At 36.8% G+C, this 17,048-nt stretch overlaps 1 protein-coding gene across 1 annotated transcript in view; it reads right to left on the reverse strand.

The window, feature by feature from the left end:
* Window positions 1-846: 846 nt before the first annotated feature.
* Window positions 847-17,048, reverse strand: part of LOC109376364 (matrix metalloproteinase-20) — a 38,766-nt gene continuing 22,564 nt past the window's right edge. Inside the window, exons 7-10 of the mRNA XM_019632270.1 lie at window positions 15,104-15,240; window positions 14,346-14,502; window positions 3,395-3,498; window positions 847-2,345 (exon numbers count right to left, since the gene is read on the reverse strand). Of these exons, the coding sequence (XP_019487815.1) occupies window positions 2,245-2,345; window positions 3,395-3,498; window positions 14,346-14,502; window positions 15,104-15,240 (499 nt within the window). The 3' untranslated portion in view covers window positions 847-2,244. The remainder of the gene's footprint in view (window positions 2,346-3,394; window positions 3,499-14,345; window positions 14,503-15,103; window positions 15,241-17,048) is intronic.

Below are 17,048 nucleotides of genomic sequence, written 5' to 3' on the forward strand. Positions count from 1 at the left end.
GAATCTAGTCAGTCAGACCTCAGAGCACATGCTTTTATGCTTTCAGTAACATTAATGTATTTAGTGAAGTGTCTACAATTTGCATGTTCCTGGCTTACCACTGGACACAAAGAAAACATGTTTCTGGTTGTGCTCAGCATCAGATGTCTTCAGACTAACACATCATTGCTGTGTGGTCCCGGTCACAGCTGGCCAGATTGCACAAACTTGCACAAATCATCACACCACCCTGAACTCCTTGCTTATTGCTATTTTTTAATATAACAGGTTTATTGAGATATAATTCACATACCATACAATTCATCCATTTAAAGTATACAATTTAATGGCTTTTAGTATATTCACAGAGTTGTGTGACCATCACCATCACTTCTAGAACATTTTCACCACCCCACAAAGAAACCCCACACCCACTAGCAGTCACCTCCCATTCCCCTGCCCCCAACTCCTGACAAGCACTAGTCAGCTTTCTGTCTCTAGGATTTTTCTATTCTGAACAGTTCATATAAATAAAATCATACAATGTGTGGCCTTTTCTTGTCTGGCTTCTTTCACTTAGTGTAATGTTTTCAAGTTCTTCCATGCTGTAGCATGTATTAGTCCTTTTTTATTGCTGAATAATATTCCATTGTATGAATTTACTACATTTAAAAAAATCCATTCATCATTTGATGGCCATATTTCTACTTTTTGGTTATTATGAATAATGCTATGAACATTTGTGTGCACATTTTTGTGTGGACATATGTTTTCATTTCTTATACTTAGGAGTGGAATTATTGGGTTATAAAAACGGTAACTCTAGGTTTAGCTTTTTGAGGAACTGCCAGACTATTTTTCCTCCTTGTTTATTAATATTAAGAAGTTCTCCTCATCTGACTGTTTTTGTAAAAGTGACTTTTCTTTCCCTATACGGGCAGTTGACACTGGAAAACAAGCATACTAGACTTCGTCTTCAAGCCAAGTTTTCAGCATTTGGGCTGTAAATGGCCACCTTCAATAATGGAAACCAAATGAAAAGCTTAGAGTAACCTCGAATAACTGCCCCATCCCTTCTTAATACTAAGTCTTTAGTGAGTGGATGCAACAAATTTAATAAATGTTGGTAACAATAATAACTAACATCTGTTAAACATTGTAGGTGTTCCAGGCAGTCTATGAAGTATGTTAAATGTATTTTATCATCTGTTTTTAGAATCATTAACATGTTTTAGAATCCTTACATTCCAGAGAATAATATTTTTGAAAATATCTTAAGAATGACAGACCACTGTATTTTTATCTGTATTAATGACTAGATGGGGGGTGGGGGGAGCCTAGCTTGAAGTAAGGAAAACCAAAACAAAAGATGAACTCCCCTAAATGGAAAACTACTCAGAAGCATCTTCATTAATGGTTTAAAGATAATTTCATTGAGGGTATTTTATTGTCAGGAAGCAGGAAATAGAGTGAATTACTGTTATTTATTCTGGGTCTGTATACTCACAATACTACCTCAAGGTTTGAGTTTTTTACTAGGCACACAAAATTTGTTGTCAAATAAAATATGATAGAAGCTAATAAACACTAACTGAATAAAGAAATGAGACACTGTTTTTATACAATATTTTAATTGGCTTTTGTTAAAAGTTTTCTTGTTAAAAAGTCCTTATCTCTTACCTAGTATGAAAATTATTTTGGATAAATTTTCCTGCCATAACCTACTTCAAAGACCAGTGAGTACTGATAGAGTTAAACCAACAAACGAGAAACAAAATTTGCACAGTATATTGTTTGTGATATGTTTAAAGTATAGATGGATAAATTTATATTCATCATTACAATGTTAAGGCCACAAAACTCATTACTTGTAAAGAATAATTATGATTTGTATGGTAATGACATTTTCTATTAAAAGAATTATAATACTTGTCAGGGAATTCACAAGTAGGCTTCCTTTTGGAAATAAAAACTAAACTTATCAATTTGCTTCAGTATATTAGAAAAAAAATGGGTGTCTAACTGAAGAGTTTTTGATTTTGTGTGATGTTGACACATAGGAATTTCTCATTTGGATTAAAATTATGAATCCACAACTATGAAAAAATTTAGAAGCATAATTATTTTCGATGAACTTTAAAACACCCTTAGAATTGAAGGCCATGGGAAGAATCCCTACCCTGCATTCTGCTTTAGTCCTTAGACCCGGGCACCAGCTGCTTGCAGTCATCTTCATTCCTTAGGAAAGACTAGACCTTTTTCTATTTAGCAACCAACCCAGGAACTAGATTTCAGCACACTAACCACATCTTCCTTCTCTGTATCATACTTGTATGCTTTTGGTCCTGAAAAGAAGTAAATGTAGCCTAAAAGAGACAAAGTTGAAATTGTGGTTACTGAAAATGACTTGCAAATTTATAAGTGGGAAGATTTGTAATTGTAATTTTCTTGAGGTGGCACCAAAGGGGATTTGGGAATGTGTCAGGCGGCAGTTAGCACGTCCTCTGCACAGTTCTCAGTGAGCCCTAGAACCTGACACCTCCAGCTCCTCAATCATCTCTCATTTTTCTTTCTCTTCTGGCCAGGCTCCAGCCTTCTCCTTGAGGCCATCCAATAGGTCAAGCTCAGTTATGCTTGGTGCTTCTGCTCAGGCTGTTCCCCTCCTGGAAGTTCCCTCCTCTTTTCTTTCCCTAGTCAAACCTCTAACCATTCTTTAAAACCCAGCTGATGTCCCAACATGAAATCTCCAACTACAAATTCCAGTTCTGATCTTTTCTTTCTCAGATCATCTCTTGCTATTATTGTGAAGACTATCACACAATTCAATACCAAATTATAGATTATTTTGTTTTCTAGTAATTTCATCTGTGTTGGAGGGAGGGGCATTTCTCAAAGATATTCATCATTCTGCAAAAGCAGAAACCATATCTGGAACTGTCTTTGCATTTCTGAAGTGTCCAGCTCTGTGCTATATACTCAAGAAAAATGTGTTGACTGGTTCAAAAGTTCAATTAAATGTACTCAACCCAGTTTAATTCAATTCAACTTTCCCGCCTAAATGTTGAATTTTAGGAGTTGAGTGGTGGAGTGAGGGAAAGGCACTGGGAAGGTTGACAGCATATGCATTTTAAAGACAAAAACAGTAATTTTGACCAGATAGACTTTATAATGTAGCTGACTAAAGGATTTAAGCTATATTTTTAAAACTTTCCATTTGCAAAGAGAGAACCACAATGGCAGACCTTTTATATAATTATTTTTAGTGGTTAATCTGGGTAGCTAAATTTATAAGGGGTCAGTACCAAAATTAGAGCTAAGGACTTCCATTTGGAAACCCATTTTCTGTTACGTTAAAGCAGAGCCCAGATTTCTTGTTACAATTTCCACAAAGAAAGTTTTTAGTGAAAACACTCACCATTCAATTCCACAGCAGCATCTATTTGGCCATTTACTCCTGAGAATTCCTCTTCAGTATTTTTTGGATAGTCTTTTTCCATTTTCCTTTTTCGTTCATCATAGCTGGAAGAGTATTGTTTCATAAATAATATTAATAAGAAGTTTTTATTGATTGTAGATGACATTATGCTGGTCAAGTGGTCAATTGTATTTAGACAAGGCTATTTAATGATTTACTTTAGATCTCTCTCTCTCTCTCTCTCTCTCTCTCTCTCACACACACACACACACACACACACACATTCTATCACTACTCTCCCAGGTTTCTGAAATTCTGGGACCACTAGCTTGCTCTAAACAGTCTCTTTGAAAAATTGTCAGGTATACTGCTTAGAATTAGTTGTTCTACATATTATAGCAACATGTTCCCATAATTCAAAAAAACCATGTTGCCTTTCAAAAGGAACTTTACATATATTTTTAGTGCTTTATTTGCTATTGTAATTATTCTCTCTTCATGTCTCCTTCTCCCTCTTTCCCCATGAATGGTTTGGCTCACCAAACAGGTGAAAGTCCTTCATAGGGGCTTTTATTCATGGGCTTCTTGCCACGTACCCACAGAGATGGAATTGAACACATAATGCACAATGAATGAAAAAACAAATGTGTGAATGATCAATAGATAAAGATAAAAAGCAAGAAAATCTGGAATAACTGAGCTTCTGCCTTTCAAGTCAATTTAATTGAACGAAATTGCTTTTGTTTCCTGGAAAGATTATATGACTGACCAAATAGATTAGGCATCTTTTTCTGGATCAGCAATCACCATTCAGCGATAACTTTGAAGATTGGTTAATACATCTCTTTGTGATAAGAATTGACCCCTTGTAAAAAAGAATGTGACTTGTATGAGTCATCATGATCTGTATGCGTTCAGCACGTAGGCAGATCAGTCTCTCACCTCTTCAAGAAGACTTTGTTTAAAGTTAAGAAAGTCCCTTCTTCATCATCACAGAGCTCACAATGATGACATTCTCAGGGTGGGCACTCAACTGCTTTCCCGCCAAAAGGTTAGACAATTTCTCCTGGTGTCTGGGCCACAGGGCAGTTTCCTGTGGCAACAGATTACACCCACCTGCTCCTGAAGTGTGCCTCTCATGTGGCTATGACTATGCAGGCCAGGGGACAAGATCTCTTATGATATTGAGCAATATTTAAACATTGGGAAAGAAGTCAAGCTGAAACTAGTCAGATTGAAACTGATTTGAGTGTTGAGCTGTTTTTGGAGCTTTGAGGATAAGAGTGGAAGGTAAACTTTCCCAAACTCTCTTTCCAGGAGAGCCATTAGGATCTTTTAACAAATCAAGGGGAAAACTGAGCTATGAGTTACTGTAGCACAAATAAAAAGGGAAACCATTTACTGTGTTCACCATCATCAGAAGTGCCAAAACAGTGTGTAGGGACAGGACGCCCATACACTATTAGAAAGAGTGATTGCAAGGTATCAGGAGTGGAGTTTAGGGGAAAATGGAGAAAAAGAGGAACAGTCAGGCACATTGACTTTCCCATGGCCTAGATTTGTTTTGTTCACTTTGTTCTACAGTCTGAAATCCGGAATCTTTTATTAAAAATGGAAGTACAGATTGTTCACATGCTAATCTTTGTTCACTAGGTTGTTTTTCTTCTCTTGCTTCCCTGAGACAGCTGTAGTGAGGAAATGGAAGCTTTGATTGGAAGGAGTGAGAAAGGTAATTCTGAAGCTTAAAATATTTGGGGAGTGGGATGCAAAAGAAAAGACAAAGCCACTAAGAGGCAATCGGCATGTCTGTAGCTATAGAGGGAATCCGAGTGGGACGATACCAGAGAACAACCTGTTTTGAATTCTTTTCCTAATGTTGACTCCATGCTCAGGAAAAATGGTGGAATTCCTCTCATGGCCTTATCCTCTTTTGTCAGCTCTGGATACAGGATTTGAGGCTGAGCTATTATAATTAGAACTCCTTACCTTTTTATATGTTAAACAGACATTTATAAGTGATTTTGAGAACTTAATAACCATTTATAGTGTTTTATGACAAAATGTGTTCTCAGTTCCAAACAAGTGACTGACTAAAGAATATTTGTAGGGAAACCTATTACAAGCTGGGATCTGCTTGTATGATATTTAAATTGGATGAAGAAGTCTTAAAAGTAAGAAAGGACAGAGCAAAGATCTTTCTTGAGAATAAAGACAGTTTAAATAATACAGAAATAAGTTTTAAAGACAAAATAATGACTAATCATCCAATAGAAAGATCTGAAAAAGAAATTTTTCTCTTTTATCTGTCTGCTTAGTTCACTGAGGTGGACGGTGGTGACACCTAAAATCCTATGTATATCTATTCAGAGAATAATGAAGGTGTAAATATTCAGGGCAGGCCCAAACCATAATATGTAAATATGTAAATAAAATTTCAGAAAAAAATTTTAAAGAAGCAATGTTCAGTTGTGAATTTTAATTGTCAATCACATTTATAAAAACCTAGGCAAAAATCCTTGGCAAAACTATGAAATTACTGATTCTTTCCTTCATCTCTTCTACCACTTTTATATTTAAAAGTCCCCCTGCCTTTATGTCAGCCCCCTCTCTGCCTTCTCGCCTCCTATCTTATAATTGCTTTCTTTTTTGTTATACTCTCAACAAACTGTATTTCAAAGTGTGAGCCTGAAACCGAATCAACATAGGGTTTCCTACTTTTCATTTTACCAAGTAAAAACATTACCATTAAACCATCAAAAAAAATTAACACCTATTTTCATTATCATTTCACAAAGAAAAGAAACTTTAAAACCAAAAAGGCTGAAAGGACATAATCTCAGAATAAAAGATGGTTCTTTCCAAAAATGTGTTTTTATAACTGACACAGATCCCACCCCCTGACATGTATAATATTGTGCCATTGTTCTTATTTTGTGGTGGACTGATAAAGATTTTGTGATGAGCTAGCCCTTGGTTTGTGGACAAATATTTGAGGATTTCTATTACACAGGAAAGAGCATAGCTTGTGCTCTGGGTTTGAATTCTGACCCCGTTATTTGCTGGCTCTGTTATCAGGAGAAAGTGCTCAGAGCTCTGAGCCCTGGCTTCCACATCTGGAAAATAGTGGTCATGAAGATGAGAGACAATTCACACACACACACACACACACACACACACACACACACACACACACACACCTCACACACGCACAGGTATCTGGTACATGTAGGCGCTCAGGGCAGGCCCAAACCATAAGACTGTAGTTTAATTTAGCTCCAGAATCAATAACTGTGACTGGCTAGTATGAGGTCCAGTGAACTTTGTGATTCAATTTGGAATCTTAAATTATCAAAGAGTTTAATCTTTACCTAATCTTTAAACAGACTTCATCAGGGTAACATTTTGCAGTGGTTGGCAAGGTTGAAAAGAGGTGTTTAAAGGAGGGCTAGAGAATGTTGGAGGCAGTCTAGGGAATTTAGCAAGGAAGGGGTTAAGAGTAAGAAGGTCTACTGGTATGCTGAGCATTTTGCTGAAGGTAAAAGAGAAGGAAATTATATGACAGGATGAGAATCATGGGCATGGGTATTTTAATAGACCATAAATAAATAAATAAATAATGAAGAGAATGAAGAATGACTATGTGTGGAGAACAAGAAGAACCTCTGGATTTGGATTCAGAGGACATGAAAAACAGCCTCAGGTCATTTTTTCGCTGCATGATCTTCATCTAAATCACTTAATGTCTCCGATGCAATTTGTAATTGTTAAATGGAGATAGCAGTACTTCTTGAGATTGTTGAGAAGGCACAAGGGAAAATAAGAGAATATGAGAAAATATTCAGTATGATTCCTAACACATCATAAACAATCAATAAATATTAGCCAAATTAAATATTAAGAAAAGAAATGAATTTTTATTGTGAGTCTATAATATTATATACTAGGTACCTGCTAAAATCATTGCCTATGTTTTCTCATCACTGGGGTCTTGCTTGTGAAACTTAAATACCAACTAAAATGATTAACCTGTAACAAAGTTTATTTACTTTTTGGGCATTTGTTCACCACTTAATATTAACAGGTATAGATATTAAATAAATCATTCCTGACAGTTAAACTTGACTAATAATATCATAGTGCAATGGATATCTGATGTGGTTTTTTGAGATATATTATCTTACTCTCCACCTTTGTAATCTAAGGACTTGGGGATTATTTTGGTAAAGTGCCTGAATGTTATTTTGATTGTGATGATTTCTATCATATATTAATGGCAAAACTGATTCTATGCTGCCTTCTTTGAAGTACTCAATGAGGAGTTGAGTCTGCTATTATAAAAGATGCTTTAAAAATATGTGAGGAAGGATGGCAAAAAAGGGAACTTATTGATAAGGTATCTAAGATATATGTTTTCAGGAAATTTCTTCAAGGAGATTTTTCTAGTGAAATGGAAGTCTGGAAACGTCTTTGGAGTTAATAATCCACTTCTAGCAGGGAATCACATGGATTTCATGGAGGAAGGAGCCTTTGTGATCTACACCAGAAAAGGGCAGAGGGGATAGTGGTCAAAATGAAGGGAAGGGAGAAGAGTTGGAAGCTGCCATGTACCATCCCAGACAAGAGTCCAGAAACTAGGACCCCATGAGGAATGACTGTGAGAAGATTTTGGAACAAAGAATTTGTAATAACATGGAAAAATCAATGGACTCAATTGTCACCTGATTATATGATAAAATCCAAATTTATCTCTCCAGCCTGAGTTTTCTGTGTTTAGGACCTGTGTGTCCAACTCTCTTCTGGACATTTGTGTTCTTGGGTCCCTCCAGCATGTCACACTCTACATGTACAAAATGGAATGCTTGTTTATTCCTTTAATTCTGCTTTATTTCTTAATGTTATTCTTTCCCCACTGAATGGCCATAGCATCCCTGTCAAAAATCAGCTGACCATAGATACATGAGGTATTTCTGGACTATCAGTTTTTATTCCACTGATGTATAAGTGTATCCTTATGTTGGTATCACATTGTCTTGATTACTGTTGCTTTGTAATAAGCTTTGAAATTGGGAAGTCTCAGTCCTGCAGTTTTATTCTTTTTCAAGATATTTTGGCTATTCTGGATCTTATGAGTTTCCATATGAATTTTAAGATCAGTTTGACATTTTTTATAAAGAAGTCAGTGGTATTTTGATAGAGATTGTGTTGAGTCTATAAATCAATTTGGGGAGTGTTGCCATCTTAAAAATATTAAGGCTTCCATTCCATGAACATGAGATATCTTTCCATTTAGGTTTTGTTTAGTTTCTTTAAGCAATGTTTTGTTATTTTCATAGTACAGTAATACCTTGGTTTGTGAGCATAATTTGTTCTGGAAACAAACTACTCATATTGCAAGACATCGCTTATTTACCATGTTAAAATGTATTAGAAATGTTTGTTCATCTTGCAGAACACTCACAAACCACATTACTCGCAATCCAAGGTTTTACTGTATAAGTTTTTAACTTCTTTTGTTAAATGTATAGCTAAGTGCTTTTCTTTTTGATGCTACGGTTAAGTGGAATTGTTTCCTTAGTTCCATTTTCATATTCTTCATTGAGGTGGATAGTAATACAATTGATTTTTGCATACTGACCTCATACTCTGCAAACTTGCTGGACTCATTTATTATTTCTAATAGCTTTTAAAAAAATGATTATTTAGGCTTTTCTATATAAAAGCTCATGTGACATGCAAATAAAGATAGATCTTCCCAATCTGGATGTCTTTTATTTCATTAATTGTTGCTTAATTGCCCTGGCTACAACCTCCAGTACAATGCTGAATAGAAGTGGTGAGAGTGACATACCGCATATATCATAATTTACATTAATCTGCTTCAGATTTATACTAACTTAATTCCAGTGGGATGTTAAAACAGTACTCCTATATACCTCTATTCCCTACTCCTCTCTTTTGTGGTATTGTTATACATGTTACATCTGTATGTGTTACAAACCCCAAAATATATTGTTATAATTACTATTTTATGTAATTTAATGTCTTCTAAAGAAGCTGAGAGAAGAAAGAAGAACAAGTATATATTTATGGCATTTGTTATATTAACCTCTTATTTACCATTTCTGGTTCTCTTCTTTTGTTCATGTGAATTTGAGTTACTATCTGGTATCATTTCCTTAGCCTAGTACAATTTTTCTTCTACCCAACTCCTTTATGCTATTATTGACAAATATATTTATATATCTTATAAGCCTAACAATACAATTATATACATATTCTTTTATACAGTTATTTTAAATCAGTTAAGAGAAGAAATATACATTTATACTATCTTTTATAATTACATAATTACATTTACTGGTACTTTTTTTTTAAATGTGGATTTAAATTACTGCCTGGGGACATTTGTGTTCAGCCTGAAAGACCTCCTTTAGTAAGGTATATGTACTAGCAACACATTTTTTCACCTTTTGTTTATCTGGGAATGTTTCTATTTTGCCTTCACTTTTGAAAAATAGTTTTTCTTTGAACATTTTGAATATGTTTCCCATTATCTTCTGGCCTAACCGGTTTAGCTGACTTCCAACCTTGTCCCCCTCTAATCTATTCACTTTGCTGCCGGAATGATATTTTATAACACAAATCTTATTGGGTTCTTCCTTTATTTAAGACAGTTAATGCCCTCTTTTCTATAGAATAAACAGTGCTCTCCCTAGAAAAGCACATGTCCTCCGTGATCTGCATCCTGCTTATCCCTGGGCCACATGTCTTTCTAGTCCATGTTCTAGTCATAGTGAACTTCTTCAGATTTTCCTCATACACACTATTTCATACTGGCTATTTCACACACCAGTGCTTTTGCTTCAGCTGCTCTCTCTGCCTGGAAGCCACCCTCACCCCTCCTACTTCCCGACCGGGAAACTCCTACTCAACTCTCAAGGTGAAACTCAGTCATTGCTTCCTCTAAGAATTCTTTCCCGGCTATTTCCTCTTTATTTTGCCCCGCTGATCCCTGTGCAGTCCTCTATCAGGGCACTTGAATTGTTTTTAATTATTTATCTATGTATTTATTCTCAACTGTAAGATTTGCATTAACAGCACCCAACATGAATTAAATACTTATACTATGACAGGTATTTCACATTCTTTTCATTCATTCCCACAACCCTACGAAGTTGATACTATTTCTACCTCCATTCTGAAGATAATGAAATGGAGACAGGTTGCCAGATTATTGCTGTTAAGAGTTGAGATGAACACTGTTTTACTCCTGCCCACACTCTTAAACAGCAAATTCTGTGCCTCTCTTGATGTCAGTTCCTAGCACAGAGTCTGACACATAGTTATGCCCAATATATGTAGGTTGAATGTGGTCTTTTGGTAATGCAATTTTAAAAATTTAAGATTAAAAAACAAGGTTTTGAATTGTACTCATCTGTCTTATTTTTATTACTTACTATTTATTTCTCTGTGGTGACTAACTATAGAATCTGAAAGTAAACAGATCCATTTCCAATATTCCTGGGGCATTCAGGAAGGAGAGAATGTGGAAGATCTTGTCCTACTTTGCATCAATTATGCCTCTAGCCTGTCTGCATAGAAAGAGTGATTTAGGGGTGGAAAAAGGCTGGGACATGCAGATTTGCAAATTACTTTAGATAAAATTAAAAAAACACTGACCATCTCAAAGAAAGGTGGAACTGATGGCACCCCCCAGAAACTCCTTTGTGTAGCCTCAGCTCTGTTATTGGTAGGCAAGAAAGAATATCTACAGGAGAAATTAGCCATAGATGGTGGAAGTAGTGTAAAGGAAAACCCCAAAACTTGCTGGATCATTGAGTCCTTCTAGAAAGAGGAAAGGATGTAATAAAAGGTAAATGGACACGTGGTAAAATTTAACCAGGTTGTCATTTTGTGATGTAGCATGTTAATGGCATCAGCATGGTAGAACCCCTCTTTTTGGATTTCACTTTGTAGTTCTCTAGGGGCTGCTCCTCTGTAAGTTACTAGCATGCTGGCATGTGGATTCTCATTCTTAGAGTCTAAACCAACCTTGTCCCAAGCCAACTTTCAATCCTCAGTGGAAGAAGTTCCTCAATAGTTTTTCTCATTGCACTTAATCACTAAAACTGGTCTCAAGCCTTAGGAGTTCATGGAGAATGTCCCTGACAACAAGCATATCCAAAGCCTTTTCTTCCCTTGATACATTATTTGTGTCACAGACTGAACTAGCATGAGGACCAAAGAACCTGAGGAATGAGTAAGGCAAGTAAGTCCTTACACACTGTCAGTGGATGTCAGTATAGTAAAATTTTCATCTATAACTTGAGGCTGTGGCCTTCTGTATTTTTGAGTATGGCCATGTGCTTTACCTATAGAACCTCATTTGTCTCCTTCGCCGTTTCCTCCCAGCTTCCTCCTTCTTCCTGCTTAGAATAGAGATGTAATGACTAAAGCTCCACTGGTTACCTCGAATCTCATGGCAACCATGAGAGTGGAAGGCATGTGTTAAGAATAAAATGTTAGAAGGAACTTGGGTTCCTAATGACCGTGGGAGATATATATATATCTTCCTTTATATATTTAAGCCACAATATTTTTGGGTGTCTGTTATTACAATAGTAGCTGAACTCAATTTCTAACTGATTCAGGGCTTCACATGACAATAAGGTATCATACACGTGAGGTCCTGCTAAACACAATGTGTAGAATCAGGCAGAGCAGTTATTAATAAAGCTGACAGAATAGCTTTTTCTGAACTTTTGAGCTGTAAGTCAGGGGTGTTTGTCTTATGCTTTAGTGCATAAACCAGTGTGTGTATTGAAGTGTGGAAAGTAGAAGACTCCCATTGTTGAAAGGATTGCCTCTGGTTTGCCAAAAGCAATAATTTCAGGGCAATGTCAGGGCCCTTCAATATTTAAAAAGGAGACTCTCTTTGACTGGATTTCCCCTCAGAGAAATATTGAGCTTTAAACAATCATTTGTTAATTATTACAATGTTTAAAGCAATTATTTGTTAATTACCATATAAGTTCCTACTATTATGAAATAGTTACTGTTTTTGAGCAGATACTATGTGCCAGGCACTGTGCCAGGTGTCTACATGAATTATATCACTTCATACTTTCAATAAGATGGAAAGAATAATGCTAAAAGTGCTTACCATAGTTTCCTTCCCTCTACTAGCAAAATGAGCTCTTTAACATTTGAATTAAGGCACTAAACCAACTTTTTAATGAATCTGTTTTATGTACATTACTAAAGACTTTTCCTTAATAGACACTTGTAGAGTCCCAATTGGAAAAATTCAGTATTATTTCCTCAGGGGCATCAGGTATGATTAAAATCAGAGACCCTCTCCCTCTCCAACCTTAAATTTACAGAGAATTTTAAACCTTTCACCAAACCTCTTGTATTGGCTGTTAAGCTTCAACCCCCCCTTACTAGAAGCGCATGCCTTACTGTGGGTGCTGGTTGGTGGTGGATTAATTCAAAGACTGTGTGGTTATTAGAGAAGAACAATAATGGGAATCCCCCACATGAGAACCAGGATGTGAACAAGCTTCGACCAACTAGCCGAATAATCATAACATAAATGCCCTCACACCCCCACACACACGCTCATACAAGAATCTCTCAATCTCATTCCCTAAAAATCCACAACAGGACTCGGGTTTCTTATTATCTACTTATATGTCAACCTGTGGTTATAGCTACCTTATCTTAAAGACTTTGGAGAATCTGCCCAGCAGTTGTTAGGGGATTAATAAATGAATTACTATCACTTTCAGAAAGGAAGTTCTGAAAGAAAGAATGCTAACTTGGCTTAATTGTACTGGAAGTGAAAACTCATAACAGCATATGATACTTTCAGCAATGTTACCAGGGCATACAGTGGCCCAGAAGAATCGGCAAGGTCCACATTTGTTTGACATTCATTTTTATAAAATAAATTTTCTTTCTCTTGAAATATATCTATGATCCATTTATATTACTTTCTCAGGTCCAAATCGGGGAAGACAAGATCAGTTTGGTGGAAGAAGATGACAAATATTTATTTATAAATTTTTTATGCCACAGAAATGGCTATTAAAAGTAGGTGATAAAAAATAAAATAAAAACCCTTGGACCAAAGTTGGGGGCTCTCCTGCTTCCAACCAAACCCTAAAGTGTTGAGCATATACCTGCTCAGAACCTGTTTTTACTTCTCTCTTTTGAAGTTCAGAAAAACAAGCAAGACCAAAGTGATCACCAGGAATCATGGAAAGGTGTGCAGAGGCAGAGGTTAGCAAAGAGCTGCACTCATCCTTTGAAATGAATCAATTAAGGATAGAAACCTGGTAGGTGAAATGAGGTGTAATCCTGTGTGCAGTGATTGGATGACACATGACATCCTATTCAGATTTGCTTATAATAACCTCCTGCAAGATAGGCATGGAAATTATAAATGAATCACTTTGGATAAGAAGAATCTTCATGTTCTAGGTTGGATTAAAGGACTTAGCAATAAGGCCTTTTCCTGTTAGCAGAACTTTCCTTCAAAGAGCCCCACAGTCACCACCATGTCCATTTTGCACAAAATCACAGAGTATTCTGGAATGCATTGGTACTCACATAACAGGGAACCAGTTCTCCCCTCAGGCATTCCCAGTGGGTAGTTATGTATTTGGGGATGCTGCATCCACTCTTTTAGGTCACTGGGGGTCCAGTTAATGAGTGCATTGAAAGATCAGGATGTTTGGTGTCCTAGAGACCAAAGAATAGGATTATTGAATTAATGTTTCACTTATCATTTGGATGGCTCCATATTTTGAAGATAGTGTCAACCATCAGCAAATGGCACCCCAGTGGCCAAGAAGAGTCAATGGGATTATAGCAAACTTGCCTTCTGCAAAATGTTTTGTCCTTCCCATTGAATACATTTGGACAATCAAAAGGAGAAAAGCCATACCTGTAGTATTCATCTCCCACAAAGAAAAGGGTCTTCTGAGCATCCTTGAGATAGACGGCAGCATCTATTCGCTGCACGTACCTTGGGAACCCAAAGTCATAGATAGTTCGAGGAGGACCTTGCATTTGGAATCCTCTTGTTATCCAGTAGTGGGGGCCTGAAAACAGAAATTAAAGTTTACAAAAACGCCATACCACTTAACAATGCACTTCACTAATGAGGATTTCTAAGCAGGATCATCAGTGGGGCTGGTTTCTGAGATATTTGCCATGGCTATAACCCAGTAGGAGATATCTAACTATTCAATTCAGTAAAAGACTTAAAGTGTGCCCTGGAGGCATCTCCCAACCACAAATGACACATAGGGGGGAAAAAATACTCTGGCGTAGAAGCAAGGGTATTATTCTCCTTACATTGGGCTCTATGTTGGCTTTTGTTAATTAAAGGCTCTCAAAAGGGTATGCCATGTCACTCAGAGCAGAGGTCCTAGGGGGCAGGAACCAGGCTTCTAGGTCCCTGGGCAGCGTCCCTTAGAATAGAGACTCCCCAGGGTAAAGTTTGGCTCTGAGAACTGTTTGATAGTCATCGTCAATCCTGTCATTGCTACAATAGAGTGGGGTGGCATTTCATACCCAACCTGAGGAAGAGTGACCGAAGCACACTCCGTAATCACTGAAGAAATGCTGTCAGTGCTACATGTTCCACACACACTGGGCACCGTACCCTGCCACTTCTGTTTTTGAGGATCTGTAGGGTACCTTTAAAGAAGTAAGCGGTGCCCCTCTCAGCCACTTCGTAAGCTGCATCCACATTGGACATAAGCTGGGGGAAGGAGCTGGTAATGGTGCTGGGCCGGATCCCTGCCATCAGGTGAACCTGCCGACGCCAGAAAATCCTATTGGGCAATTCAAAAGAAATCAAGATCAAGGGTTGATTTAGATCTTAAACTGAACTTGGACTGAAAGGTACTGCAAGCCACACTTCAGAGGCCATTGCTAAATGCCTCTTGCCCTTGTCTTGTTTTTAAGGGCAACATAAAATTTTGACCTTAGCAAACAGTTTCTTATCCCCTTTTGTTTTCTTAGCATCTCTACAATCCTTCATTTATTTAAGGATGGTCAAAATATTGAAGGCTATAGCAAGGAAATGACATCAATGATTTATACATTTAAGCTGTGCACCTTCCTATTCAAAATATCATTTGATACAAATTTTCCTTTCCAATTCTGACTTTTTAAAAATTAGAACCTCACAAAGGTAAGTATGATCCAGGTAAACATTATGAATATGATATAAATGAGTCCAAACTTTGTGGTTGGGAGATGCTAATTTTTCCCAGTAAAAAAAAGCAAAAACATTATCAATTGTAAATTATCATGTTGCCTATATCCTTATCTATTGAAAGTGTTTGTATCTTTGAACCTGATGACTAATTAACAGAAAATCTGGTAACACAGAAATTAACTTAAGGTTTTAGCAACTCATGCATCCACTTACCCAATATTGTTTCCATAAAATTATGACAGTATACACAAGGGTTGTGGGCTGAAACTCTTAATGTAAATATGGTTCATTTTGATTTTTTCAGAAAAAAATAATTTTATAAAATACAAATAGTTTACTTGACTCCATAGCAGCTAGAATCAATACAGAAAATTATTTGTGGACAAGAAAACTGTAATAAAGTTTTAAAATTTAACTTTCCAGGTAGTTAGTTGAAGAACTCCTCAAACCTTATGTTGAGTTTTCTTATTCAGTTAATTGAACAAATATTTATGGCACATCAAGAATAAAACATTGAACAAGACCCAGGCCCTGCTCTCAAGTAGTAGAGATGACGAGTAATTGGCAATTCTAGTTCAGAGTGATCAGTTCTACAAAGATTTAAGTTCAGAATACTCTGGGAACACACAGGAGGGATACCCCATTGCACTTGGGGGTTTGGTGAAGGCATCCCGGATGAGGCAACTTAAGCTGATGATGAAATACAAAAGAGAGCTATACTGGAAAGAGAGAACTATTTCTTCATGTTTCCTAAGTGGCATCATGATGCAGAAGGAAAAGCACACTGTTTCAGAAGATGTAGGCTGACCAGCATCTCCAAGCCTCAGTTTCATCATCTCTTAAATGCAAATGATAACACCTGGCCTATCTCATGAGATCATTATGAGGATCAGATGCATATGAAAGTACATTGTAAACACATATGCTATATTTTATAATTATAAAAATTATTATTTGCCTAGGCCTTAACTACCCACTAAGTGGATACACACCACACACCGTACACAGGTGGCAGGAGTCCACTTAGGGTACACTGCCTCACCCTTGGCCCTACACATCACAGACTTATCTAGACCACATGTATTACCAGAAAAAAAACTGAGGTCCAGAAAGACGGCTGGGCCCAAAGTTCACCTGGTGATTAGGGGGAGACAGACCTGAATTTGACTTTAGCTGTCTTGATTTTCATTACATACCCTATCTCAACAACTTGTTCATGCTCAGCCTTGTGATCTTTGGTTTTTTTTTTTTATAACTAGAACCCTTGCCCAATCAGACCTAGGTTTTTCTGAAGGCTAGGTCTGATTTGTTTTTCTTCTCCTCTTTCTCTACCACCACAAAATGAGCACAGGTTTGGGTATCCAGAAGAATTGGGTAATGAAAATAGATAAACACATCATGTCAATAGTCCATAATCTG

Source organism: Hipposideros armiger, unplaced genomic scaffold (assembly GCF_001890085.2).
Source record: "Hipposideros armiger isolate ML-2016 unplaced genomic scaffold, ASM189008v1 scaffold_1114, whole genome shotgun sequence".
Lineage (NCBI taxonomy): Eukaryota > Metazoa > Chordata > Mammalia > Chiroptera > Hipposideridae > Hipposideros > Hipposideros armiger.